The 25,126-nt window shown below is 42.6% G+C and overlaps 2 protein-coding genes across 11 annotated transcripts in view; one reads left to right on the top strand and one right to left on the bottom strand.

Annotated features, from left to right (window-relative positions):
* The window catches only part of GSE1 (Gse1 coiled-coil protein), a 428,843-nt gene extending 413,096 nt beyond the window's left edge, over positions 1 to 15,747 (top strand). For 7 of the 8 annotated variants that reach the window (XM_061594423.1, XM_061594431.1, XM_061594426.1 and 4 more), the window contains 7 exons: positions 2,537 to 2,649; positions 3,803 to 4,073; positions 4,798 to 4,905; positions 6,113 to 6,487; positions 8,035 to 8,295; positions 10,994 to 11,097; positions 11,244 to 15,747. In XM_061594423.1, the coding sequence (XP_061450407.1) occupies positions 2,537 to 2,649; positions 3,803 to 4,073; positions 4,798 to 4,905; positions 6,113 to 6,487; positions 8,035 to 8,295; positions 10,994 to 11,097; positions 11,244 to 11,378 (1,367 nt within the window). In that variant the 3' untranslated portion in view covers positions 11,379 to 15,747. The remainder of the gene's footprint in view (positions 1 to 2,536; positions 2,650 to 3,802; positions 4,074 to 4,797; positions 4,906 to 6,112; positions 6,488 to 8,034; positions 8,296 to 10,993; positions 11,098 to 11,243) is intronic. The other variant, XM_061594424.1, reaches the window with a different exon arrangement.
* GINS2 (GINS complex subunit 2) lies at positions 12,011 to 23,139 on the bottom strand. 3 transcript variants are annotated; one of them, XM_061594432.1, is made up of 6 exons: positions 23,052 to 23,139; positions 22,643 to 22,791; positions 21,074 to 21,188; positions 20,436 to 20,535; positions 18,793 to 18,919; positions 16,740 to 17,589 (listed from the first exon to the last, which is right to left on the bottom strand). In XM_061594432.1, the coding sequence occupies exons 2-6, from the start codon at positions 22,730 to 22,732 to the stop codon at positions 17,464 to 17,466; spliced, it is 558 nt and encodes a 185-aa protein (XP_061450416.1). In that variant the 5' UTR covers positions 22,733 to 22,791; positions 23,052 to 23,139; the 3' UTR covers positions 16,740 to 17,463. The 3 variants fall into 3 exon arrangements, with proteins under 3 accessions (XP_061450418.1, XP_061450416.1, XP_061450417.1); XM_061594434.1 differs by lacking the exons at positions 16,740 to 17,589; positions 23,052 to 23,139 and adding an exon at positions 12,011 to 14,253 and having other exon boundaries at positions 22,643 to 22,866; XM_061594433.1 differs by lacking the exon at positions 23,052 to 23,139 and having other exon boundaries at positions 16,740 to 17,072; positions 22,643 to 22,869.
* Positions 23,140 to 25,126: the final 1,987 nt, after the last annotated feature.

Genomic DNA, 25,126 nt, shown 5'->3' with positions numbered 1-25,126 from the left:
GATCACTGAAGTCTTTGGGGGAGTCACTGTTAGTGCTCTCCCATGGCTCAGATGCATGGCTGGTATCCACCAGGAGTTGTGTGTTCCGTATCGTGAGCCCAGTTTTATGGAACTCCTTTCCAGTTGAGAGGTCAGACAGGCCCCCTTCCTGTTGAACTTCCGGTGCCTACCAAAGACCTTTTTTTTTTTTAAATCCCTGCAGGCCTTTAAACTGTATTCTGATTTTACAGTTTTAACCCATATTGTTCCTAGTACACATCACTTAGATGACTGTAATTAAGCGGTGTACAAATTGTCTAAATAAAATAAATATATCTAGTGCCGTGGACCTCCAAGCATTCCTAGAAAGGCAAGGCTACAGAGGATTATTAAATTACTTCAGTTTGGGAAGGAGTATCAGTCATCTTGTGCTGCCACCTTACAGAGAGCGCTCAATAATGTAACTGCAAAAAAGCAAAGGGAAGTGCTTGTTGCCTTCACATACTGTTCACTGTCTGAGGCAGTGTGCTTCTGAATGCCAGTTGTTGGAAATCACAAGAGGGGAGAGTGCTGTTACCCTCAGGTCCTGCTTTCAGGCTTCCTGCTAGGATATCTGGTTGGCCACTGTGAGAACAGGATGCTGGACTAGATGGGCCACTGGTCTGATCCAGCAGGCTCTTCTTATGGAAAGGGCTAAACCATGAGGTCATGCTTAGCTCATTGCAGCAGTAAAATGACTAGGGAGGGAGCAAGGATATCTGCTAGGATATCTGGTTGGCCACTGTGAGAACAGGATGCTGGACTAGAGGGGCCATGAGTGTGATCCTGCTTCAGGGCTTTTTCTGTTCTTGTGTATTGTCCAGAGGTGAAGGGTGTCTTTGCCAAAGAGTCCGTACAGCAGAGCTGTATGGTTTGGTTTGTACCTTCAGATTTGGTAAAAGCCAGCATGGTAGCATGGACCTTGCTAGCCTCCAGATGCCATCCATTCTCTCTGGCTGTGGACTTGGCAAGGGCACATTTTGTGAACTCGTTTCCATACTGTTGTTTTTCAAGCAGTACAGCAAACTTCAGGTGTTTAAGGCTTTTTTAATGGGCATATTGAAGTTCCTTAAACTGAATTCAGCAACTCACTTTTCTCATCAGTTCCCATTTTGAGCTGGAGATATATCCGAACAGCAGCTTTTGTCACTTTCAGTCTGAACATTTTCCTGCAAGCATCATGTTACTATTGATTTATTTATTAAAATGTTACATCGCTTAATATAATAACAATTTTTAAGCGGTCCTCTATTAGAGATTGATAATCTAATCTCTACTAATCTAATGTAAATTCTACGTGTGTCAAACCCTTCAAGCAGTCCACTTCCATTTGAATCCCATTGTGTGGTGACCAGGAAAAGCTGAGTTCTCTCCTTATTCAGAGGGAGTTCCACCAAAGGAAGTTTAAAGGGCACTGCTGCCTGAATGATCAGTAAAAGGCCTTCAGAGCTGGGATATTCTACTTCTTGATTTGCAAAAAGGCCCTCCTATAGGCTACCTGTCTAATTTGTCCTGAATTACAAACATGACTTGAATTTGTAATGTTTAGTAACAAGTGTGTCACATTTAAGGGAAAACCAGCCTCTTTGAGGGAGGGGTTACCTAAGCCCTGGTAATTTAGATCATTGATCTCTCAGGAAACTGATTGACCCTCCAAGGGGAGCAGGCTGCTTCCTTTCCCCACTGTGTTCTGCTTTGAACTTCAGTCTGAGCTGCTCTGTAAATCCGCTGTCTCCCAAGACAGGCCCTATTAATAAATGATGAACGGAGACTAATAAAGCAGCTTTAAATATTAATCTGGAATATACAACCAGAATGGGACTGGCAAACAGGAGAAAAGCAAAGCATTTCATGGGGAAGGTGAGTCTGGCACACAGGCTCTGCAAAGTTTCCACTGTGGGAGGCTACAGCATACAAGACAGCCTGGTCCCTCCCTGTGTCACAGGAGCTTCAGAAGACAAGGGCATTCCCAGCCAACTCTCTCCGTTTATAGGCTCAAAAGCTATACATCCAAGGGGCCGCTGCACAGTCCCTTGCATTGCATAAGCAGCTGGATTTCACCCACCTGCCTCTCGAGCTTTTCCTTTCTACTAAAAAAAAAAAAGTGCTGGCTAAATTTGATCTCATTTTGCATAATTTCTTTCTTTTGCAAGAGCACAATAAATGCTAACCTGAATAAGATTCTGTGCCCATTTTTTCCAGATGGTGTATCTGCACAACAGGCAGGTATCTTTCCTGAATAAGGTGGCCAGAGAATATAGTCTGTTGCCCTTCCTAGAATGTTACCTGGCTCTGCCTATGCACGGAGAATAGTAATGACTGTTCATTCAGCTGCTCATGAGAACCGCCCAGTAGGATGCAAACAGTTCTTGTGGCAGGGCCCAGCTTTCACTCTGAAGTATGTTCCGTCACAGACTTGATCCTGTTGCTTAGCCACAGAGCAACTAAATGTAGTGCTCAGCAAGAGACTGGCAGCTTGCAACAGGGTTCACATTTGCCTTCTCTGCCTTTTGTGCAGGTTATTATTATGATCTGGATGACTCCTATGATGAGAGCGATGAAGAGGAAGTGCGAGCCCACCTGCGCTGTGTTGCAGAGCAACCCCCATTAAAGTTAGACACCTCCTCAGAGGTAAGTCCACCTCTCAATCCACATAATGCTGTGGACAAATTCTGATTGTCCATAGTGATTTGTTTGTGTGAGCTGACAAGTCTGACCATGTCAGATAAGAGCTGCAGGGTTTGCTTTTCCTTATGATGTCGCTGTCCTTTGCTAACTTAAAACCAAGATCTGAATGTTGCCTACACAAAGCTATTAACAGCCTCTTCAAGCAAGTATGCTTGAATTGAAAATTGTGAACCTTTAAAGTACCAAAAATAAATGATCTCAAGGCAAATTCATATCAACACTACAGATCCTTGACACTTTCTCCCTTCCACTTTCAGCTCTACGTATTTTGCCAGTCTGAGGATCAGTGGATTGAGTGCCAACCTGGAGGAGGATCAGTAGACTCAGTGCCGACCTCCTCCTTGAAAAGTTCATAAAGTTGAAGAAGGAAGTGGGAAAGAGTGACACTCTTCCCACTTTCTCCTTCACCTCTATGGATGTTTCAGTCGCTCCCTTCCCAGTCTCAAGAGGGCAAGTTACAGAGCGGGAAAAGAGAAAAGCCAACAGGAGTGGGTAGACTCAAATGAATTTGCAGTCTGTAACTACTTTTTATTAAGGAGGTAGCACCAATAGAACATTTTTGTTGCTGCATCCTCTTCCCACCCTCCTTCACTATAAATGGGCACCCATACAAACTATTAGCCCTTTTAAATCATTAAGAGTCCTCAAAACAGCAAATTTTCACTTACAAGAGAAGGATTTTTTTTTAAATGGTTGGCTGATATTTTGGGGGGTGGGGAATGCCTTAACTGTGTTTAACCACTCTTTCCACCCTCCAAGGAATGCAACCCTCAACTTCAAAAAGTTTGCCCACCCCTGAATTAAGCACAGGTACATTCTACATTTGTTGCGTGTGTGGTTGCCTGAATATTGTCCAACATCTGGATAGGTCATTGATAACTTACCTCCTTTCCTCTGCAGCTGATGTACTAGAAGAAATCAGACAGCTAGGTATTTCTCTTGAAAAAGAGAATCCTTGACTGAACAGTGAAGCCTTCCTGTGGTTTCTTTAAAAAGAAACACCCCCATTAAGAAAGCTAGATCTGAAAGTCTGATAACATGGATGCACTGGTTGATGATAAACAGTCCTAATGTGCATTCCTCCTCGCTCTTTCAGAAACTAGAATTCCTACAGCTTTTTGGACTGACCACCCAACAACAGAAGGAGGAGCTCCTGACTCAAAAACGGAGGAAACGCCGACGAATGTTGCGAGAGCGGAGCCCCTCACCACCAACTGTCCAGAATAAACGCCAGACGCCCTCTCCGCGTTTTGTGCTCTCGACACGTTACAGCCCTGATGAGATGAACAACAGCCCAAATTTTGAGGAGAAAAAAAGATTTCTCACCACCTTCAATTTAACCCACATCACCACTGAGAAAAGGAAAGGTAAGGTATTGGGGAGGACGGGACAGTAGATCTTCCAAACTACTGATACGCGAGGGAGGTTTCAGAATGGCTAATAAGCCCAACGGCCATTTGGAGGAATGTCTCAGTGCTGCATCTCCTGGAACCTGTTTATGAACTGCAGTTTATAGTCCAGCCATTGTATCAGAGGAAGGCAGATTTTTTTGGTCAGAAAAAATTATGCAGATCTGCATCTTGTATATCAGGCTCAGGGATGGTGTGATGGGCCTTCTTGGAAATTGGACTGTAGGCCACTTGGCTTCTGAAAGCCTCAACTTGCATCACCAGCCCATGTTATGAAAGCTGCTGATCTGGCCTTTGGCCAGCATGGCAACCACTCTCAGCCCCACAGCTGATAAGTCTGCATTGTCTCTGCATTGTCTTAAGAACCGCCTGGTAGAATTTGTGTAGCACAGTGATGAAGAGCATGAGCTATGAACTACTAGGAAGTCCATTATTCAGATTACATCTTCACCTTCAAGGTTTATGGTGATGGTGTATGTGTGGTGCTTTGGTAACTTTTTAAGAGCAACATAAACATTAAGTTAAGTTTAAGTTATTAGAGTTTCTTGTTAGAGTCAAGAGCAAAAACATGAGCCACTTGTACTAGCCAGAAACAAAGAGGAACAGCTGCATACCAGTCCTGCATCTTTTCATTTGGCCACTGAGCAAAAGGCAGATTCACTCCCTGCTTCCCATTTTGCAGATAAAGAGAAGCTGGCGGAGATGTTCCATGCCATGAAACAAAAAAGTGCCTCCACGGCAATGTCAGTCAAAACTTCCCCACGGGACAGCCCTAGCATTGTCCAAGCTGGTAAGCAACAGCAAGGGGTTGACGGGCTTGGTTGGGGCTTCTTGAGGCTGAAAGACATCCTGATGGGCTTGATTATCCTTCTCTGTGACTTTTCGCTAGGGTAGGCCAGGCAGATTAAGTCCAGGGCAACATTGTTTTGAGTGCCAGAATCGTTGTGTATAACACAGGGGCATCCTTCTTTATCTTGCAAAGCAGAGCAAGTGGTGTAGTTCCTAGAAACCTGTGCACATTTACTCAGCAGTAAGTCCCACTGGTTTTTGATGAGGCTTACTTCCAGGTAAGCATGCCATGAGTTGCAGCTGCTGTCAGACATTACAGATATGTCGAAAGGCAAAAACGTCCCTTGTCTCTCATTATCTCCAACTGCTTCTTTAATAACCCCTGATAATAGGCAAGTGCCAGGAGCTGCAAGCTCAGAAGGAACTGCCTACACTGCAGGATAGTGCACACTCTGCTTTGATGGCAGGTATTTGCCTCTAATTTTTATTTGAAAGCATTTCTAAAATGCTCAATATTTCAAAAATCTCTAAGCGCTGTACACTGTGTTTAGTATAAAACCAATATCCAATAAAACAAAAATACAACCTAGAAACAACAGTATAAAAGCAAATAAAACAGAGATTCAAAATGTTTTATATACATAAAACAGGGTCCAGTCTTAAGGGCTAGGGAAAGCCTTGGCAAAAATTAAGTCTTTACAAGACATCAGAAGCAACTGAGGATTGCTGCTTCACATAGGGCAGAGGGAAGGGCATTCCGTAGTACAGGGGCAACAGCAGAAAATGCCTTTTTGGGGGTCACCACCCAAGGATATTCTGTAGGATGCAGTGCCATGAGTAAGAATTTCCCCAGATGATGTAAATGATCTTTCAGGTCTGTACAGGGGCAAACCAGAGTACAAGTCCCGATTTGCACACGGCAATATGTCATCAAAGGCATTGTGAGGGGTTTTTGGAAGTGTGGGTTCCTATTTTAGGGAGCAAAAGCTCAGATATTCACCCAAGTTATGTATCCCATCTCGAGCTATGTTTTTGTTATTCTTCCTTATTGCCAGTGAATTAATATCAACTCCAGAGTGCCAAATGGTAATTTATTTTTCAGAACCCTTTTGTTCAGTCCTTCAGCTTTTTACAAAGGGAATTTATATCCAGAAGCATCACTGTAGTTGCCCTGAGTTACTTTGTTTCTTTTTCTTTCTTTCCCAAAGAGCCACAAGTACAGCAATTTGCTGTGGATTCAGAGAAGCCAGTCAGCATTGCTGCTGCTTTGCTGCCAGACTCTCAAAAGGCAGCTGAGCCCAGCAGAATGGAACAGCTGAGGCTGCACGAGTGTCCAAGAGCCAAGGAGCCAGTTCCTGTCTCCATTGAGAAGCCTAAGTTGAGTGACGGGCACACGGCCAAGAAAAGCCTGAGCATCCTTAATTATGTCCGAGGTTCTCTGCCGAAGGACATCCCCGTGCCGTTGTCGCACAGTATGAATGGGAAGAACAAGCCATGGGAGCCCTTTATAGCGGAGGAGTTTGCACATCAATTCCATGAGTCTGTATTGCAGTCCACACAGAAAGCATTGCAGAAACACAAAGGTAATTAAAATATGTAGGAAACAAAAATGGAGGCAGGCAGCGATAGCATCCTGCCAGAGGTGTATGTGATTGAGTGTCTGGGGAAATACAGAGGACTTTGACTAGTGAGGACAGATTTAGAGCCCAGTTTGGGATTGGTTTCCATGTCCAAATGAAGGCAGAACCTTGCAGTCTATCTTCTGATTGCTTAACTTTTACACTTAGTTTTTTGCACTTGCAAATTTTGCATTGATTCATTTTAGACAGGCCAAATTTGTAACTGAAAAATCATCTCAGCCAATTTATAATTCCTCTACATAATTCAGTTTAAATGCTTAGAAAAACCAGTGGGGGGAAATGCATAGTGCATTCCAATAACAAAGAAAAAATATTTCCTTTAAAAATCGCCATTGTGGAAAAACAGAATCGGCGGACTGTCTGGTATAGGTCCCAACCTAATTCATTCCTGACAAACATTGTATGCCCACATAAACTGTTTACTGACATTTAGTATTTTCAGCATTGTCATTTCCTTCTATTGCTAGAATAGCCTGATCATTTTCACTAGATGGTAGTAAATATGATAACTTTATGAAATGCACTGAAAATACAGCTCACTTAGTGAAAAGCACATTAATTTCAGTGGACAGAATATAAAGTTGCTGCAGTGTGTAGGCAGCAGCTGTTGGTGGGAAACGGAATTTTTAAAAAATTAAGGCATCCAATACAAGATGGGAATTTAGCAGCTGACAGTATGGACCATAAATGCTTTCACTGACTAGCTCTGAAAGAGAGAGTAAAATCCCCTGAAAATGTCTCTTGCGGTGAACAAGGAGCATTAATCTTACTGACATATCTTTCCTCTGAAATAAGAAATATTTCCTTGAGTGGAAATTGTTAAAACTGTTAATGTCCCTTTCAAGAAGTCCTGTTTTGAAAGTGGGATATTTGTTAGGAACTTGATTTAAGCTTGGTCAACTGGGGTCTTAGATTTTTCTCTGCCTCTGACTGCTCCATAATTCTGACAAGTCTTTTGCCCCCCCCCTTGAATTCTTCAGTGGTTTCCCTTTCATTTTTTGCTCTTCACATGAGTGTGCACAGACTCTATCAATGGGGTCTTGATCTCTGTAGCTCCCTGCGGGTGACAGCTGGAACTACTTCTGCACAAATATTGGAGCAAATTGCAAGGATGGATTGAAGAGTTTGATGCAAAATTACTTTTTGCAGAGATTTTCCTGCAGAGAAAATTACTTCTTGCTTCCCCCAGCACCCTGGCATCATGTGTGTCTAGGCTTATTTGCTTGCTTTGGCTTAACTGATCTGCCCCTGTGGCTGGGCGTTCGGCTGCGCTTACAACCATCTGGTTCTCATCCCAGAGTGACATTGCATTCCCCCCCAAAAAATCTGAGTAATTCACACCCTGGCTGTGTAAGTGGGGAGATGGGAAACTTTACATAAGTATTTTGAAGTAGGAGCAGAGATGGTCCTGGCACAGAAATTAGCAAAATAATTGTTGGAGGAACATGTTTGTGATGCAGATGTTTCAGCTCTTGCATGCTGCCTTTTAGGAAATGCAATGGCGCACTCCACAGAGCAGAACCACAAAGTTGATGCCTCTATCCATTATAACATTCCGGAGTTGCAGACCTCAAGTTGGGTGTCTCTGCCACAGCAGAATGGCCAGAAAGATTCCCAGCATAAGGGTTTCATCCCCCCAGAACATGACAAGGTTTCTGACTCAGAGGAAGAGGAGGAGGAAGAGGAGTACCCCAGAACCAAGTGGCATGGGATTGAAGCAATCTTTGAGGCTTACCAGGAACATATAGAAGGTAAACTCACCAATTCAGGAGGTTCCTTGTACTAATGTCTTGAGTTGTGTTTTTTTAGTGATACAGAGAACAAAATTGAAGATTATCGCTTTGTAGTCTTTGCTCCAATCTTAGCGCTTCCTGTTTAAACACTTGCTTATATGTTCTTTATCAAGATCAGAAGAGAGCTTTTTGTCCTAGAGATCTAGCCAGGTCAAGACTTTCCTCTTCTCCCAGGCATTTTAGCATGTTTTTTTTTAATTGCTTTTTAAAAAATGTGTTTTAAATTTTTTTTTAATGTTTTCAATTGTTGTAAACTGCCCAGAGAGCTTCAGCTATGCGGCGGTATAAAAATGAAATAAATAAATAAATAAAATTGTTATTGGCCTGGTTTGCATGTCATGCTAAGCCAAACCATGGCTGAGTGCAAATAGGCAAGCATGGGCTCCAGGAGAAGAGCTCACCACTGCATTGCTCCCTCCCTAGTCATTTTACTGCTGCACTGAGCTAAGCATGACCTCATGGTTTAGCCCTTTCCATAAGAGCCTGCTGGATCAGGCCAGTGGCCCATCCAGTCCAGCATCCTGTTCTCACAGTGGCCAACCAGATGCCAGTTATGGGAAGCCTGAAAGCAGGACCGGAGTACAAGAACACTCTCCTCTCCTGAGGCTTCCGGCAGCTGGTTTTCAGAAACATACTGCCTCTGACTAGGATGGCAAAGCACAGCCATCATGGCTAGTAGCCATTGGTAGCCCTGTCCTCCATGAATTTGTCTAATCTTCTTTTAAAGCCGTCCAAGCTGGTGGCCATTACTGCGTCTTGTGGAAGCAAATTCCATAGTTTAACTATGTGCTGAATAAAGAAGTACTTCTTTTTGTCTGTCCTGAATCTTCCAACATTCAGCTTCTTTGAATGTCCACGAGTTCTAGTATTATGAGAGGGAGAAAAACTTTTCTCTATCCACTTTCTCAATGCCATGCATAATTTTATACACTTCTATCATGTTTCCTCCGACCTGCCTTTTCTCTAAACTAAAAAGCCCCAAATGCTGCAACCTTTCCTCATAAGGGAGTCGCTCCATCCCCTTGATCATTCTGGTTGCCCTCTTCTGAACCTTTTCCAACTCTATAATATCCTTTTTGAGATGAGGCGACCAGAACTGTACACAGTATTCCAAATGCGGCTGCAACATAGATTTATACAACGGCATTATGATATCGGCTGTTTTATTTTCAATACCTTTCCTAATTATCCCTAGCATGGAATTTGCCTTTTTCACAGCTGCCGCACACTGGGTCGACATTTTCATTGTGCTGTCCACGACAACCCCGAGGTCTCTCTCCTGGTTGGTCACCGCCAGTTCAGACCCCATGAGCGTATATGTGAAATTAAGATTTTTTGCTCCAATATGCATAATTTTACACTTGTTTATATTGAATTGCATTTGCCATTTTTCCGCCCATTCACTCAGTTTGGAGAGGTCTTTTTGGAGCTCTTCGCAATCCCTTTTTGTTTTAACAACCCTGAACAATTTAGTATCATCAGCAAACTTGGCCACTTCATTGCTCACTCCTAATTCTAGGTCATTAATGAACAAGTTGAAAAGTACAGGTCCCAATACCGATCCTTGAGGGACTCCACTTTCTACAGCCCTCCATTGGGAGAACTGTCCGTTTATTCCTACTCTCTGCTTTCTGCTTCTTAACCAATTCCTTATCCACAAGAGGACCTCTCCTCTTATTCCATGACTGCTAAGCTTCCTCAGAAGCCTTTGGTGAGGTACCTTGTCAAACGCTTTTTGAAAGTCTAAGTACACTATGTCCACTGGATCACCTCTATCTATATGCTTGTTGACACTCTCAAAGAATTCTAATAGGTTACTGAGACAGGACTTCCCCTTGCAGAAGCCATGCTGGCTCTGCTTCAGCAAGGCTTGTTCTTCTATGTACTTAGTTAATCTAGCTTTAATAATACTTTCTACCAGTTTTCCAGGGACAGAAGTTAAGCTAACTGGCTAACAATGAGCTGTAATTAAGGTTTGTTCTATGATTTACAGCTCATGATTTGTCCAAGGAGAGCTAAACCATGAGGCCAGGTTCAGACAACACACTGAGCCAAACCATGGCTCAGCACAGCGACAGAACCACAGCCGCAATCTCTGTAGGAGCCTCTATGCTCATGCATTTGCACTAAACTAAGATATGGCTTATGTATAAAACAGGCCATTGGCATCTGCGGTGATGAAGCAAACATCCCTGTTCTTACATTTCTGGTTAACATTTCTCCTCATAGGCTTCCAGAGACAATCCATCCCTGGCAAATAGACAAGTGCTGGTATTCTTTCCTTCTTTGAAGGGGGAAATATGGTATTCTTGAATGGAAAGTAAATATACTTGAACATTCATATTCAAGGATGTTAGTCTCTTGGTATGAAGCATTCATTAATTTAGGTTAGAGGTATATCAAATACGTGAGGAGCATGATTCCAGGTTTTGGAAATCTATACTTTTGTTTAATCAAGAGGACAAGGAATTTAGTATTGTTTTTTTAAAAGGCCAGCAGACTACTTCTGAATCTTTGGATCTACAACTTAGCAAATGTGCCAATTTAGTATGCAAGTCCATGCACTGACTTTTACAGAATAGCCTAATGAATGTGGCATGCGTTTTTCAGAAACCTTGTCTGGAAGAGGTGACTAACAGTCTAAATTTGGTTGCAGAGCAAAACCTAGAACGCCAAGTGCTGCAAACCCAGTGCAGACGCTTGGAAGCCCAGCACTACAGTCTCAGCCTGACTGCAGAACAGCTATCACACACTATGACGGTGAGTGTGGATTCAACATATTTTGCATCTGAGTTCTAGTGTCATGTTTTCTGTTCTGTGACTGGACTTGGTTCCTGAAGCACTGAGCCATTATTGTGATTATACTAAATCACATTACTTGAAATGTCTCTTCTCTTCCTGTGCAGGAACTAAGGAACCAGAAGCAGAAGATTGTCTCTGAAAGAGAACGACTTCAGGCCGAACTAGATCACTTGAGAAAGTGCCTTGCATTGCCTGCAATGCAGTGGTCTAGAAGTTATTTCAAGGGGTATCCCAGGTGACACTCCCTTGTACTAGGCCGAACATATAGTATAGAAATAATAATCTATTTTATTACCTGGAATATTTAATATTTTTCACTGGGAGGTTTGAAGCTTAAAAATAAAAGAGAATGTGCCATGCATGGAGCAACAGACTGTGGAATCCAGGAAAATCCAAACCCATCTCTTGAAAAGATGCAACTGAAATCTTTTTAACTCTGCGAGTAACTTACAGAAGAACTTTAGTTTGGGTTAAATTTGAAAGGGTTATTTTCCTTCTGCTTCCTCTCCTACCTTTTTCAAAAACCTTGTTTTTAAACCAGAGATTCCATCGATGACACTAACATCCACCTCCTGTTGAAGGGGCCGGGATCATTTCCATACATATGCTCCTTTTTGTTGCCATATTAGTTTAATTGTTATACTTTGGGATCTGTCCATTTTATTTGTTCTGAATTACACTGTTTCTCAGTTCAAGAGGAGACCAGGTACACATCAGTTTTTGTTAGAATGAACTGGATATTTTGGATACATAATTATCTGCAGAGTAATAGGCCTAGCAGAAGAAAATGCAGCTTCCAAACTTGACTTCCCATGCATCAATCAGCTTTTTGCTGGAAATGCACTTCACTTGAAAAATAAAAGTGAATGAATAAACTGAAGGTACCTTTTTATTACTGGGGAGGGGAAGATGTACAGAACAGTGATATACATACAACACACATAGATTATGTACCCCAGTGGGTAGAATTTTCATACAAAGATTTTGCAATTAAAGAGTAAAAAAAAAGGTGCTTCAGCCTTGTACTGTGTATATATTTAAAAATGTTTTGTATGTTTTTATTACTTTAATTATTGTTATAAAAAGCTTGCCATTTTCAATATGTTTCTGCTTTTTTTTCTTTTTGGCAAAAAGATAGCTTGCTTTTAGTGTTTGTACTGCTGCTGGTCAGGACATGAAAAAATATTGAAATGTTTTTTAAAAGAATTTTAAGGAAAAAGCTTTCCACTGGGGCACGTGCTGTCACTTGTGTATTTTGCAAAGTGCAGCATCAGTTTCTGGTACAGTAAATTCTCTTGCGCAACTGGAGTTTCTTTCCTCCTTTTGTCCCCTGCCCATTTTTTTCTTCAAGCACTTGGAATACTGAATGTCATATGATTGGTTGCTATTGAGAGAACAAGATCTCAGTCTAAAGAGACCCAAGATTTTAGGGACGCTATAAACTTTAGTGAACAAAACCTGGTATTTGTTCATTTTATCAACACCACTTAAAATCACATGTGAGGCTTCCAAAGAAGAAAAAGATTATTCCAAAAACAGTAAACAGTTAATACAAAGGAAGAAAAATCTTGTGATGTGTGCCTAAATCTGTCTGTTTCCAACCTGCTTCACATACAGACCCAGCAGCATGGAAGCTACTCCTGGCAAGGTGTGGTCCCATCCTGTAAGGATGCGCATGTACAGGAAATCATGGGAGCAGGGAAGATTCCATAGGTCTTTCACCCCTGAATGGCAGTGCAGATTGCATGGGATTCAGTTGGCTTACCCACATAGTCACGTTATTCGCACGCCATGCACCCTTGCAGTGTGGGATCACACATGCTAAAAATAGGTCCTGTGCTCCTAGGTCCAAAGTGAAGAGGGCCTCAGCCTTGTACTTATACAGGTAATACTTTTTGTTTGTTTTTACTCAAGTCATTGATGCAGAATGCCTGCTAAGACCATACATGACCTTTGAATAGGTATCTCTTGTCATCTTTGGCTCATGTAGCTACTGCCAAAATTTAAGACGCCTCTGTGTGGTTATCAAGAGCTGGTTTGGGTTAGCATTTTCTTTCCATGTGTAAGTATTAAATGATACTTTAATACAAATTTCTTCAATACAGCTTTCTAGCAAGTGGCTTTGTTCTTCCCTGCGATTCATGAATTTAACTCTCAAATTGGCAGCACTAGAAAGTAAGAGGCAAGATGGATAAGCTAGATAGCCATGTGACAATTGATATTTGGTCTGCAAACATCTGCTCTAGAAAAGTTCGAAGCTTTTTGTTTTGTTTTTTAAAGCCTTGTCTAGTAGAGCAGCTTCTGATTTTGCTTTGTTCATCAGTCTGGCTACAACAGCCTTTTGTGGAAAGCATTGTTGTAAAATTAGTCCATGTCCCTTTAAAGGAAGCCTAGAATGAGTATTTTAAAGGGGCAGGTACAACATTTTACATACATCCACCTTTCACGCTTGAGGGGATCATATACATAACGCAAGGATCAGCCATCTAAGTTTAAAATGGTTTCCCCTTTGCCTTAACTATTCAAGTCCTCACCAACCAATTCTTGCAGACAAGGTTTGGCAAAAGCACAATATTTTGACTGGGAGAATAATATAACCCTGGGATTTGTAGCACCTTTATAGTCAAGGTTCACCAATTTCATTCTCAGTTTTATTTTAGTAGCTTATGTGCAATGCTTTATTTGCTGTTACTATTGAAAATTATTTTTCTCTGAACATTGACAATGAAAGGCAAGTTGGTGCGCTCTTGTAGGACTCTGTGGTGGCCAGATGCGAAGGAAGACAATGCTTCTATATTTTTTAATAGCTGCTTAGAAGTAAATTCAGTTGGTGCAGTTTCCTCACCAGTGTGTGACAAAGCTACACCAGCCAAAATTCCCTTTGCTATGCAACCCTTAAGAATACCAAAGCCCTGGCCATCCTCCAGAATCTTATAACAAGGAAGGAACATAAAGGAAATTCATGGGCCTGTGTTACAGAACGTTCTTTTCCTGGATGCGGAAAGAGAGGGTGGTTGTTTTCACTTTAGCAAGTGATCCTTCAAACAGCTAAAGCTGCCATTTTCTGTAATAGGATTCTGAATATTCTTCTCTGATGTACTGAGACAATCGGCTCTATTGGAGCATGAGAGAAAAGAGCAGAAAAAAGTAATTCAATCTATATTTTTTCCTCTGAACAATGTTAGAACATTATCATCCATTTGGCCTTCAAAGAAAAAAGAGTTACTTGTTGGTTGTTAATGCCATTTCATTCCATAACATAGGTTTTACCAAAAAAGCAGAAAGCAAAAGTATACCTTGAAAAAGTGTTGTATCCCCCCACCCTCCACCCCTTTAGGTCAACTGAAAATTATCCAAAATAGGGACCACAGCAAAACTGACTTTTCAGTAGCTTCAGTGCTCATTCTGGCCATTCAGATTTCAGTATATGACCAGAGTAAAGTATTTCTGTAAAGTATTGACAGAAGCTAGCTGTGTGAGAAGGCAACAAGCTAGAATGTCAAATACACCTAATGAGGTGGGGGTCATAATTTACACTGCCTTTAAGAATCTTAGGAAAGTGTTAGGGGAACAAAGATGGGATAAACAGTAATGGCTCTAATTTATTTCTGTCCAAATAATTTGACACCTGCTTTCAAGCTATCAAGATTTGAGTGTTAACTGAGGGCAATTTGGCTGATATTTCCATACCACATCTAGCAAATTGCTGCAGTAGCAGGGTCTTTCAAGTCAGTGTCAATCACAGCTTTTGCTTCCTAGTTTGCCAATGGGTAGGATGGGTGGGTGGGAGATGGGCATAGAAAGTAGCAGGCCGTTGCACTCATTCTTCTAAACTTAATTGCACTATGTTATCTTTTCTTTCAAATGCATGGAATGTGGGCTATACTCTCTGGGAAGATGTTTGCACCACATTGCTTCACTTTACAAGCCCAGCATGTGCTGTTTAAGGACACACATGAGAGCCAATTGGCTTGAGTTCCATATATCTACATACAACAGTAAAGAATGAATGTGCGCTTAGTCAAACTCTGTTGAATTCAAATTCAGATTCAGACGGTGGTACACATGTTGCCAGATCAGCCATAATTTCCATTCAGAACAAGTCTGCATCATTGTTTGAAATATGTCTTTCCCTCATATGATGCAAAAAAAGAAAAGAAAGAAAAAGCAGAAAAGTTAGGAGGTGCTAGTATGAAAACTACAGTATCCCACCTTGGAGCAATTCATCTTTCAAAATGTTCTCTCCTTTTCTCCTCCCTATAACGATGGGAGTCAATTCCTTCTCCCGCCGACCCACCCATCCCCAACTTCCTGGCCCACAGCTTCAATTCTCAGAACACCTATTTGCTCTCCCTTGCCCCCAGGGCCATGCTGATTGGTTGTTGTAAAATGTGCAGAATTTCTCAAGCAACTAAGCACAGAGCATGAGGGGGAGAGCAGGATAATAAAGCCCAGACCTGCTGGGGCAGTTTAGATGCTGTGAGACAAATTAAACCTGTTTTAAGTGTACTTGTTTGAATTAAATGTAATGTAATATATTTGTTGAATGTAGTAATTAGGTATTTATGAATATATTGCTGTAATTTCTGACAACATCCAAAAAATAAAATGTTCCTAAATCATGACAAAGGATTATTTTCCCAGCCCCAATGGTGGATAGAAACTGCACTGACTGTATAAATTCAAATCTGAAGCACTAACTATGTTTAAAGACACAGATCAAACCTTGCAGTACAACTGAACATTTTATACAGCATTCACTATGAAAGGCACCTTTCAGCCATTTTTCCTAACTACACATTAAACTAGTCCATTACTCTGACCAGGCAATCTCAAAACTTCCAGAAGCTAGAATAATCACAGCTAACCTAGGACAAGAATTTCAAAAGCTAGCACTAAACCAAACTAGCTCACAAGACTGCTCTAGGTACTATTGGAGAGCATGAAATATGGTACAAGATGCCATTTGAAGGGATGCACTGTTAGAAACCATGTATCTGTGCATGAATAAGCAAAATAGTTGGCAATTCCTCACATTAAGTGAAGACTGTTACAGGTTAAAATCAGATTAAAGTGACATACTCTGAAGACAGGCAAAGGGATATCTAGCCCCATCTACAATAATTTCAGTTTGCAACACAGAGCATATTACTTGTAGGAGAGGATCCATTTGTTGGGATTTCACACCAACACTGAAAAAGGTGTGCAGTAACAAAGGAGAAAAGTAATAGGATGAACTTGCATCAGGGCTCTGCATTATAAAAATATCAAACATTTCAATTTTTGGCAAACATTTCACTAAAAGGTACAAAAGCAAAATACTTTTTTAAAAACTGCTTTTAATAATCAAGTATCCCCCCAGACAGCAGAGGTCAATGTGTTGGTCTAAAAAAGGTACCTTTCCTGCAGTCGACAAGAACCTGCCTCATTTACAAGTCTCAACATAATACCATTTAGACTGCACCCTTCTATTACTATTTTCCTCCCTTCAGCTCCTACTGATGTCAATGCAATTAAAATGGATAGATTCCAACTACAGCAAGCGGCTGGCTTTAGAAAGTTAAGAGTCTCCACAGCAGGGACAAAAAGCAGACACGCAAAACAATTCAATGTGATTTACTCTGTGAAAAACAAAAAAAAGGCACGTTTTCCCTTTCAGCAGACACACATATACAAAAGCAGTCCACTTCAGTGGTTGCTGTCAAAGCAACCAGAGAGGGTCCTTTATCTCTGAGGACAGCTGACAAATAAGACTGCAGTAAGTGATATCACAGTGGAAGCATAGTGCCCTGCTGGAGAGATGGGTTAGCAGTTAAACATCACTCCGCAGGCAGGCCCACAGGAGCGCTGTGCAGCCAGGTGTTTAAAATAGTCTCATTCTGTCTTCTTTCCCAGAGGCATTTGAAGGTAAGGGCCCACTGAGGAAGTGGATCCTGTGGAGAAGAATCAATTTATTTTCCTCTACTTTTAGACTGAGAGTAAAGCAAGACAGCAGCAAAGAGTTGCAGCTAATTCATCTTGGAATGACAGTCACAAAGGAGCTGGAAGTGTTGGCCAAGAGCATCTGTTTGCCAAAAACAGCCGTTGTACCAAGAGGCCGTGCACCCCAACTGAGGACACGTGCACACTCCTCTGTATTGCTGGCAGATTGGATCAGCCTTAATATTCCATTACTTGCCCACAAGCAGATACCATCAGAAATGTTATACTGAAATTTGTCCTGACATTCAGTTTTTGCTCTCGATACAACTTTATAGGAGTACTGATGACCAATGTGTCACAGAGGTGGTTGCTTAAAGCCCATTTCATGAAAGATTTCTGTTGTCAAAAGTCCTGGGAATGGGCACTCTCTCCAGGCTGGAGATTTGTACGGAGTTTGTACATGTGATCTAAAGCTTGAGTAAGGAAAGCCCCAGTGGTGTTGATCTCCATAAGAGTCAGATTATCCAGCTTATAAGAGACAAGGAACAGATGTTACAAGACAATACTCACAAGTTTTGTATGATTTTACATAGTGATAAGATCACACTGGAAATAATGGAATCTGGCTGCACCCTTCTGAGTTTCAGTGCACAAATTTCTAGTTCACATAATGGCTTAGTGATATTTAAGCAATGTGTTTCAAAAACACAGGAAATTTAGATAGTATTTTTGTTAACCAGGGGAAGGGGTGGGGAACCCATGGCCCTCTAAAAGTTGCTGGACTCCCAACTTCCATCATACCTGAAAATTGGCCATGCTGCCTGGGGCTGATGGGTGTAGGGGTCCAGCAACATCCCAAAAATTACAAGCACCCCTGACCTTTACCCTTATTTTCTTCTTGACTCTCAGTCTTGACAAATGATCCCAATATTCAAAATAGGACTACAGCAAACATAGTCTACCAATTCAGTTGGAGTATTCCAATTTAGATGTTCTGATCACAGAATTTGGAAGTCACATGTTGACTTCCACCAGTATCGGGACACCAAGCACATGAAAAAAGCCTGTAGTGCAGCCTTCCCTGAGCAGGTACCCCTCCACTTTTGCACTACAACTCCCATCAGTCCCAGCCAGCATGGCCAATGGTTAGGGATGATGGAAGTTGTAGTCCAAAACACCTGGAGGGTACTAGGCTGGGGAAGGCTGCTGTAGGTGTCTGAACTGTTGCAAATACTCAACATTCATACATGTCTATCATCTAGATAGGCAACCCAAATAGAAAACATAAGGTTTTTCACACATTACAGATTAAGAGAGCACATCCACAAATGTGCACTCATATTTCAAGGGTAGGCTTACTTCATGCGCCCAAGCAGGAGGGAGATGCATTTCATCTGAGCTCCATGGCGCTGTATATAGTGGCAGCGTTAATGCATATAATCACTCCAGAAGTAAGACACAGTGCCATAATCCATAATGTGTGGAAACAAACTTATAAACATTTATGCACAAGACTTTACAATGCTTGCAGGATAAAGCACTGCCGGAAAACCTGCAATCAGATCACAATAAACTGAGACCTTCCGCTGCCATTCCTTGCTAACTAGGAAACCGTTCTCACTTTTTTACTACCAATTTAGGGAACTCCCACAGGGCACTACTTGAACATGCACTACTCATGTATTTCATGCACTACATTGCTAAACTGATCAGACCACAGATTTCTCTTACCCTGGCATGAGCTTCCTGCTGTCTGACAAAGCTATCTGCAGACAACCGGAGTTTTGCTATTCGAGTGTCCCAGGTATCCTTAACCAATGTTCGGATCTCATCTGCCTTTGGGATATTGTCTGCAGCACTAATGGAGACGGGAAATTGATTAGAATCATGAAGGACTATACCAAGCATCTGCTTTGCGTGCAAATGGTCCAAATGGTCCCTGGCATCTCTAGGTTCTTTAAAGTCTAGACAATATTGACCTAAATGGTCCAATGCTCTGACTCAGTATAAGGTAGTTTCCTATGTCCTAGAATAGGCAATACAAGACCAATGGTCACTTCATATTTCAATTCATAGATTTCTGGACATAAGCAACGTTGACCAGCTTCTAAAACAAGCAACAGAGTGAAACAAGCTGCATGTTAGCCACTGGATGAACTGAATTCTACATTATCCATATGAGGATATTTAATTCTATTTAACTCTGCCTCAACCTAGTTTTAAAGCTATAAAGGTTACATATGAGATACATACTACCAAAGGTCAAGCACCACACTAACAGATACAAACATTTGCATTAGATAAGCACTCTAGATAATTTGCATTGAATGTTCCCTGCTGGTTTCCAGATTTAAATCCAATTATGACCCTTAATTGTTTGCGTGCTACCCATATTAGAATTGTCAATCAAAAATCTTGCCAGTGAGAACAAGGTAATTGTGTTATAATAAGCATACCATACCCCCTGAGATCCATTTGGGTCCATCCCTTATTGTTTTTGCCAAATGGTTATAGCTTTCTTGTTCAGGCAAGTGTTTGTCCTGCCAGGCAAATGACTTTTTTAAAAATGTGATTGGCTGTTGTGATACAGTGTGATTGTTGTTGATCACGAGCTGAATATGAGCCAACAGTGAGATGTGGCTGCAAAAAAGGCAAATGCTATTTTAGGCTACATTAACAGAAGTATAGTTTCCAAATCGCATGAAGTATTAGTTTCTCTCTGTTCGGCAACAGTTAGGCCTCATCTTGAGTACTGCATCTAGTTCTGGACACCTCACTTTAAGGACACTGACAAACTGGAACAGTTTCAGAGGAGGGCAATGAGGATAATCAGGGGACTAGAAACAAAACCCTATGAGGAGAGACTGAAAGAACTGGATATGTTTAGCTTTGAGAAGAGAGGTCTGAGGGGAGATATGATAGTATTCAAGTACTTGAAAGGTTGCCACACAGAGGAGGGCCAGGATCTCTTCTCAATCGTCCCAGAGTGCAGGACACAGAATAATGGGTTCAAGTTGCAGGATGCCTAATTTCAACTGAGCATCAGGAAGAACTTCCTCACTGTTAGAGCAGTATGACAATGGAACCAATGACCAAGGGAGGTGGTGGGCTCTCCAACACTGGAGGCATCCAAGAGGCAGCTGGACAGCCACTTGTCGGTGATGCTTTAATTTGGATTCCTGCACTGAGCAGGGGGGGTTGGACTCAATGGCCTTATAGGCCCCTTCCAACTCTACAATTTTATGATTCTATGAATGCTTTTATGCGATGAGCCTCTTTCAATTTTTATGATGTTTAGTTCTTTTGTAAGCTGCCCTGAGCTATGCAAATACAATGGAACATCAGGATAAGTTTTCTAAATAAATAACACTCACTAGTTCAGCAACAACTTGGTTAATTCCATGTAGAACGGATTAGGCATTGGAGTAAAAGTATCTTCTTTGCGTTCCTGATCCCGGATTTGCTCCAGCTTTTCTAAAAGGCAATCAAAAAGAGATATGATTTACAAAGAAGAAGATGCTGCAATTTCCTGCACCCAGGAAAATTTTTATCTATTAATCCTGCAGGAAGAATCATCTGATCAAAACACTGCATTAAGTGTCAGCAACAAGGAAGGCTATTAACATGTATCTGTTGTCTAGCATGTATGTTGTCATGCTGAGTTGTTAACAGTACAACTAAGGCTCCTAAAGGAAATCAGCACCTCCACTAAAAAGCCATTCTCAATCAAGACTCAAAAAGCCTGGTGGGTAAATAGCACAAATCAGCAAGTTAGGCAGAGTCCGGCTTGGCATCAATAAGCAATCATCTCACAACTATACACCTTTGGAGGTGAAAACTATATTGAGATGCAGCAATGGATGTGGATATACAGCCAGTTAATTTAAAAAACAGCTAAAATACCTTTTAGCAATTGAAAACCCTAACTTCAACTCAAGCCGCAAAGATCCAACTCTACTATCAGAGGCCACTCACAATTAACACCTTACTTACATGTGATTGTTTTTCTTACCTACATCCATCCATTCTGGAGGTATCAGCCGACACTTCTGCCTCTGCTTTAGATTGATAGCCAGCCAGAGAGGCACTTCTACAGGCAGCCCTGGATTAAAGGGGCCCAAATCCCCCTAAATGATACATTCACAGTGAGGCATATAGGAAGCTGTCTTATACAACTGGCACATCAAGCTCAAGTACTGTCTAGCTCAAGGACTGCACTGGGTAGCAGCAACCCTCCAGGGTTTCACATATGAGTCTTCACCAACCCTGCCTGGAGATGCTTCAGAATAATATCTGGGACCTTTTGCATACAATATGCACTCTACCACTGACAAGGAAAAGTCTCAAGTGTCCGTGGAGGTTGGTGCATGAAAGGGCCTTCCATGGAGTGGCCTCCAAGTTGTGCCCCCCCCCGCACTCCTCTCAGAAATGCATCTGGCTCCATGATTGGATACTTTTCAATGGCAGGACAAGACCTACTTTTTTGCACAGGCCTCTGGGATAGAGGATAAATTCAGAGGATCACTTCCTCTGCAGTGTTGCTGCTGGTTTTGTACTCGCTGCTGGATACAATCTAATTCAGTAGTCTTCAGCTTCTTCAGACCCAGGACCCAACTTTAACCCAAACAAGCATTTGGAGATCCCCATCTTTGTGCGCTGGTAGCGCTCCTCTTGTGACCCAGTAGAGGATCCCAACCTGCCAGTTGAGCACCAGGGGTCTGAAGGTAGTTTAGCGTTGTTATGAGCTATGTGGCTTGCATGTTGTTTTAAGCCTATGTAACCTGTCTAGGCACTGCATGGTTAACAGCGGGCTAGAAATGCATATAAATAAATCCATAATAAATGTATTAGGGCTGTATCTAATGTTAGCTCTCCTCAGAGCAGACCCACTGAAATTAACGAGCATGCCTAACTTAGGCCTACTCTGAGAATTTAACTGGATACAACCCTTATGTCTCTAAATGGGCCCACAAGTCTCCTCCTTCGTGGTTGCTTCATGTTATTCAAAGAACTGTTTACTCTTTGTTTTCAAATCCTTAATTTTTCTTTTAAGTGGCAGTTGTTTTTGTTATGTTAGGGTGTTGATTGATTTTTTTAACTGTTTCCTTTCTTCAGGTGCCTCAAGAGTGCAAAAGGGGGGTTTAACGCGATTACAATGAGCATGATTGGGTGTGTTTCTCCCCACCCCAGCCTCTTTTTTTCATTCTGGTCACTTAGTGCTGCCATTGCTATTAATACAACATTATTATTAATAAACCCCAACCTTCCCACACACACTCCATTCTGTCCTTCCCCCGCCAATTCTTCCTCCCCTTCTTGTAACCCTCAAATCCTTTCCCACAGCAATCCCCCGGCCTCTCCTGTTCTCCTTCCCTCAGCATCAATTTTTCCCCTTTGGGGGCATCCCGTCCGCCCCCTTAACTCCCTCCCTCTCTTTCCCGCTCCCCATATTCACTCATCCATTTTTTCTTCCATCCCATAATGTTTCTCTTCGGACTCCCCCTCCCCAGTCCAAAATCGTTGGTCAGGTCCCCCCCCCAAAAAAAATCCGCGCGGGTCATTCCGCTCGCGGCCGACCCACCCCGATGAGGTAAATCCGGTCCATACTGAAGTTTGGGATGATGGTGACCAGCTCCCGCTCGGCCAGGAATTCGGCCTCGGCGGGATCCATCGGAAGGCAAACGAGGCGGGCTCGCAGAGGCTAGGCCTCAGAACCGCGCCAGGACCACCCTGAGGAGAAAGAAAGGGGCGGGTACCTCAGCGCCACAAGATCAGTAGCGGCTGAGGTAACTGCGCCTCCCATTGGTTGGAGAAGGAAAACAAGCCCCGCCCACTGCCCACAATCACGGGAAACTATCTCGCGCGCAATTCTCTCCCCGCCCCCCGCCTCCCGGTAGTAGCGCCTCTCATTGCTCGGGAGGAAGAGCAAGCCCCGCCTACTAGTGAGGCTATGAAAGTTTCATGCTTTTTCTCGCGCGCTCATTCCCTGCCTGAGGTAGCAACGCCTGCTATTGGTTGGAGTGAGAAAACAATCGCCGCCCAACTACTCGCTCTTCATCAATATGGAAGTCTTGCACGAGCAATCCTAGTCCTGCCCCTCCTCCCGTCTCCGGCTTTTACTCGTGCGCTCAATCTCGGCCTGAGGTAGCAGCGCTTGCCATTGGTTAGGGAGCAAGGCCAAGCCTCGCCCACTATTGGCCGCTCCTCACGTTAGCGACGTATGGGGTTTTTCAGCGTTAGGTCGCCCTTCCGTATTGAGGCTACAGTGCCTGCCAATGGTTGAGGACGAAATAGACAAACCCCGCCCATCAATCGCTGTTGGTCGTGTGAAAGAGAGCTCGCGACGAGGTTCAGATGTTTGATTGGCGGCTATTGGCTGGACAGTTTCGTTAGTTAATAAGTTAGTTTCTTGCCTATTCCCGGCACTAAGTGAGGACGTTCCCGTTCATGGTCTGATTGGGTCTTGTGCTAGCCTCTTCTGTCTGATTGGCTTCCGTTTCGCGACCTTTTAAAATAGGGAGCGGAAACTGTGCCCGTCCAGATGCAGTTTGACTACAACTTCCATCATTCTTAACCATTAGCTGTACTGGCTGGGGCTGATGGGAGATGGAGTTCATGATTAAAACATATTAGATGAGAGTTAGCTAGGCATTGCCCAGGGAGTTGGTAGGATGACTGCTCAAAAGACAACTTTGCAATATGAAAATGGACAGACAAAGGGAGCATTCCTGTGACTTTAGACGTCTCTTGAGGTATGGCTCATACAAGATGGCCACCAACTTGGATGGTTTTAAAAGAGGCTTATTTATTTATTTCATTTATAAATCATTTCCTATGAAGCATTTCAAAATGATTTCACAGTTCAATAAAAACATATAATACCATTGCACATATAAAAACAGTTAACTGCATAGGTCAAAACAATTTCAGATGCAATACAAATATCGACAGAGGCAAATTCATAGGGAATAAGGGTATCAGTGGCTACTAGCCATTATAGCTATGCCGGAGTCTCTCCACCTTCAGAAGTAGTATGCCTCTGAATACCAGTTGCTGGGAATCACAAGCAGAGAGAGCACTGTTTGAACTCAGGTCCTACTTGCAGGGTTCCTGTAAGCATCTGGCTGGCCACTGTGAGAACTTGATGGGGGATGGGATGTGTTCAATCCCCATTGAACCTGTTCTGTCAAAGTTCTCTTCATGCAGTCACAGTGGCTTGTGGTGGTCACAGGAAAGCACACTGAAAAACGTGCATGTGTTAAGGCCTAGCCTGCAGTGACTCAATGACATGCATCTCCTGTCATACGCGAGATTCACTTTCTTTCACACGTTGGGAAGTGACGGAAAACAGCACTTCAAGCATGGCTAAAAGCCGCATCTTGAAGACGAGGGTCAGTACTTGTGGCTGGCTTGCTGCAGGCCGAGAACCTTTACACCCTCCACCCTGTTTTCATATGCAAAGTACGTACACAGATGGGCCTTACAATTCCCTTGCTAAGTAAAGAGAAATTCAATTTGTTTTCCTTTCTTAAAAAAACAACAACCAGTAATGGAGAAACCCAACAGCCAACATTCTTTAAGCATCCTTCAAAGACATATTAATGCCCAAAGATCTGAGTCAAGGAGGGGAAAGGGGAGGGGGCAGGGGGGACTTTTATTGAAGAGTGATTTAGAGCATTGTCAGCTGAGCAGTTAGGCTGTCAGGTTGCCATGGAAACTGAAAGCCTTCAAACAATGTTAGCAATGACAGGTCTATTTAATAGCCCGTCTGTGCAACCCTTTCAGTACTGCCATTTCTCTGCTTTATGTCCCGGAAGCAGCACCAACCTTGTTGCAACAGGGGGTGAATTAACAAGGATTGATGTCTGGGGCAATCGTCACTGCCTTCCAAATAATACTTTGGGGGATGGGGGGGGGAAGGCAGCTGATCCTTCTTACCATTTTTAAAACTTACCATTTTGTCTTGAAAACCATCTACCTGTGTGAGTTTCTGCAAGACCTGCTCCCTGCATTTCTGGCTGATTTCCACCTGGCCTGGAAGGGCGGGGTCCTGTCTCTCTCCAGC

Source organism: Rhineura floridana, chromosome 13 (assembly GCF_030035675.1).
Source record: "Rhineura floridana isolate rRhiFlo1 chromosome 13, rRhiFlo1.hap2, whole genome shotgun sequence".
In the NCBI taxonomy this organism is placed as follows: domain Eukaryota; kingdom Metazoa; phylum Chordata; class Lepidosauria; order Squamata; family Rhineuridae; genus Rhineura; species Rhineura floridana.
The sequence above is the reverse complement of the archived record's forward strand: the minus strand, read 5'-3'. Positions and strand labels throughout refer to the sequence as shown.

Coding starts and splice junctions, on each gene's coding strand:
- GINS2 (XM_061594432.1), bottom strand. CDS start 22,732: ATGGATCCCGCCGAGGCCGAATTCCTGGCCGAGCGGGAGCTGGTCACC. Junction 21,189..22,642: donor ACCGGATTTACCTCATCGGG/GTGGGTCGGCCG, acceptor TGTATCATTTAG/GGGGATTTGGGCCCCTTTAA. Junction 18,920..20,435: donor ACCAAGTTGTTGCTGAACTA/GTGAGTGTTATT, acceptor CGTCTCCATTAG/TGCTGCAGACAATATCCCAA.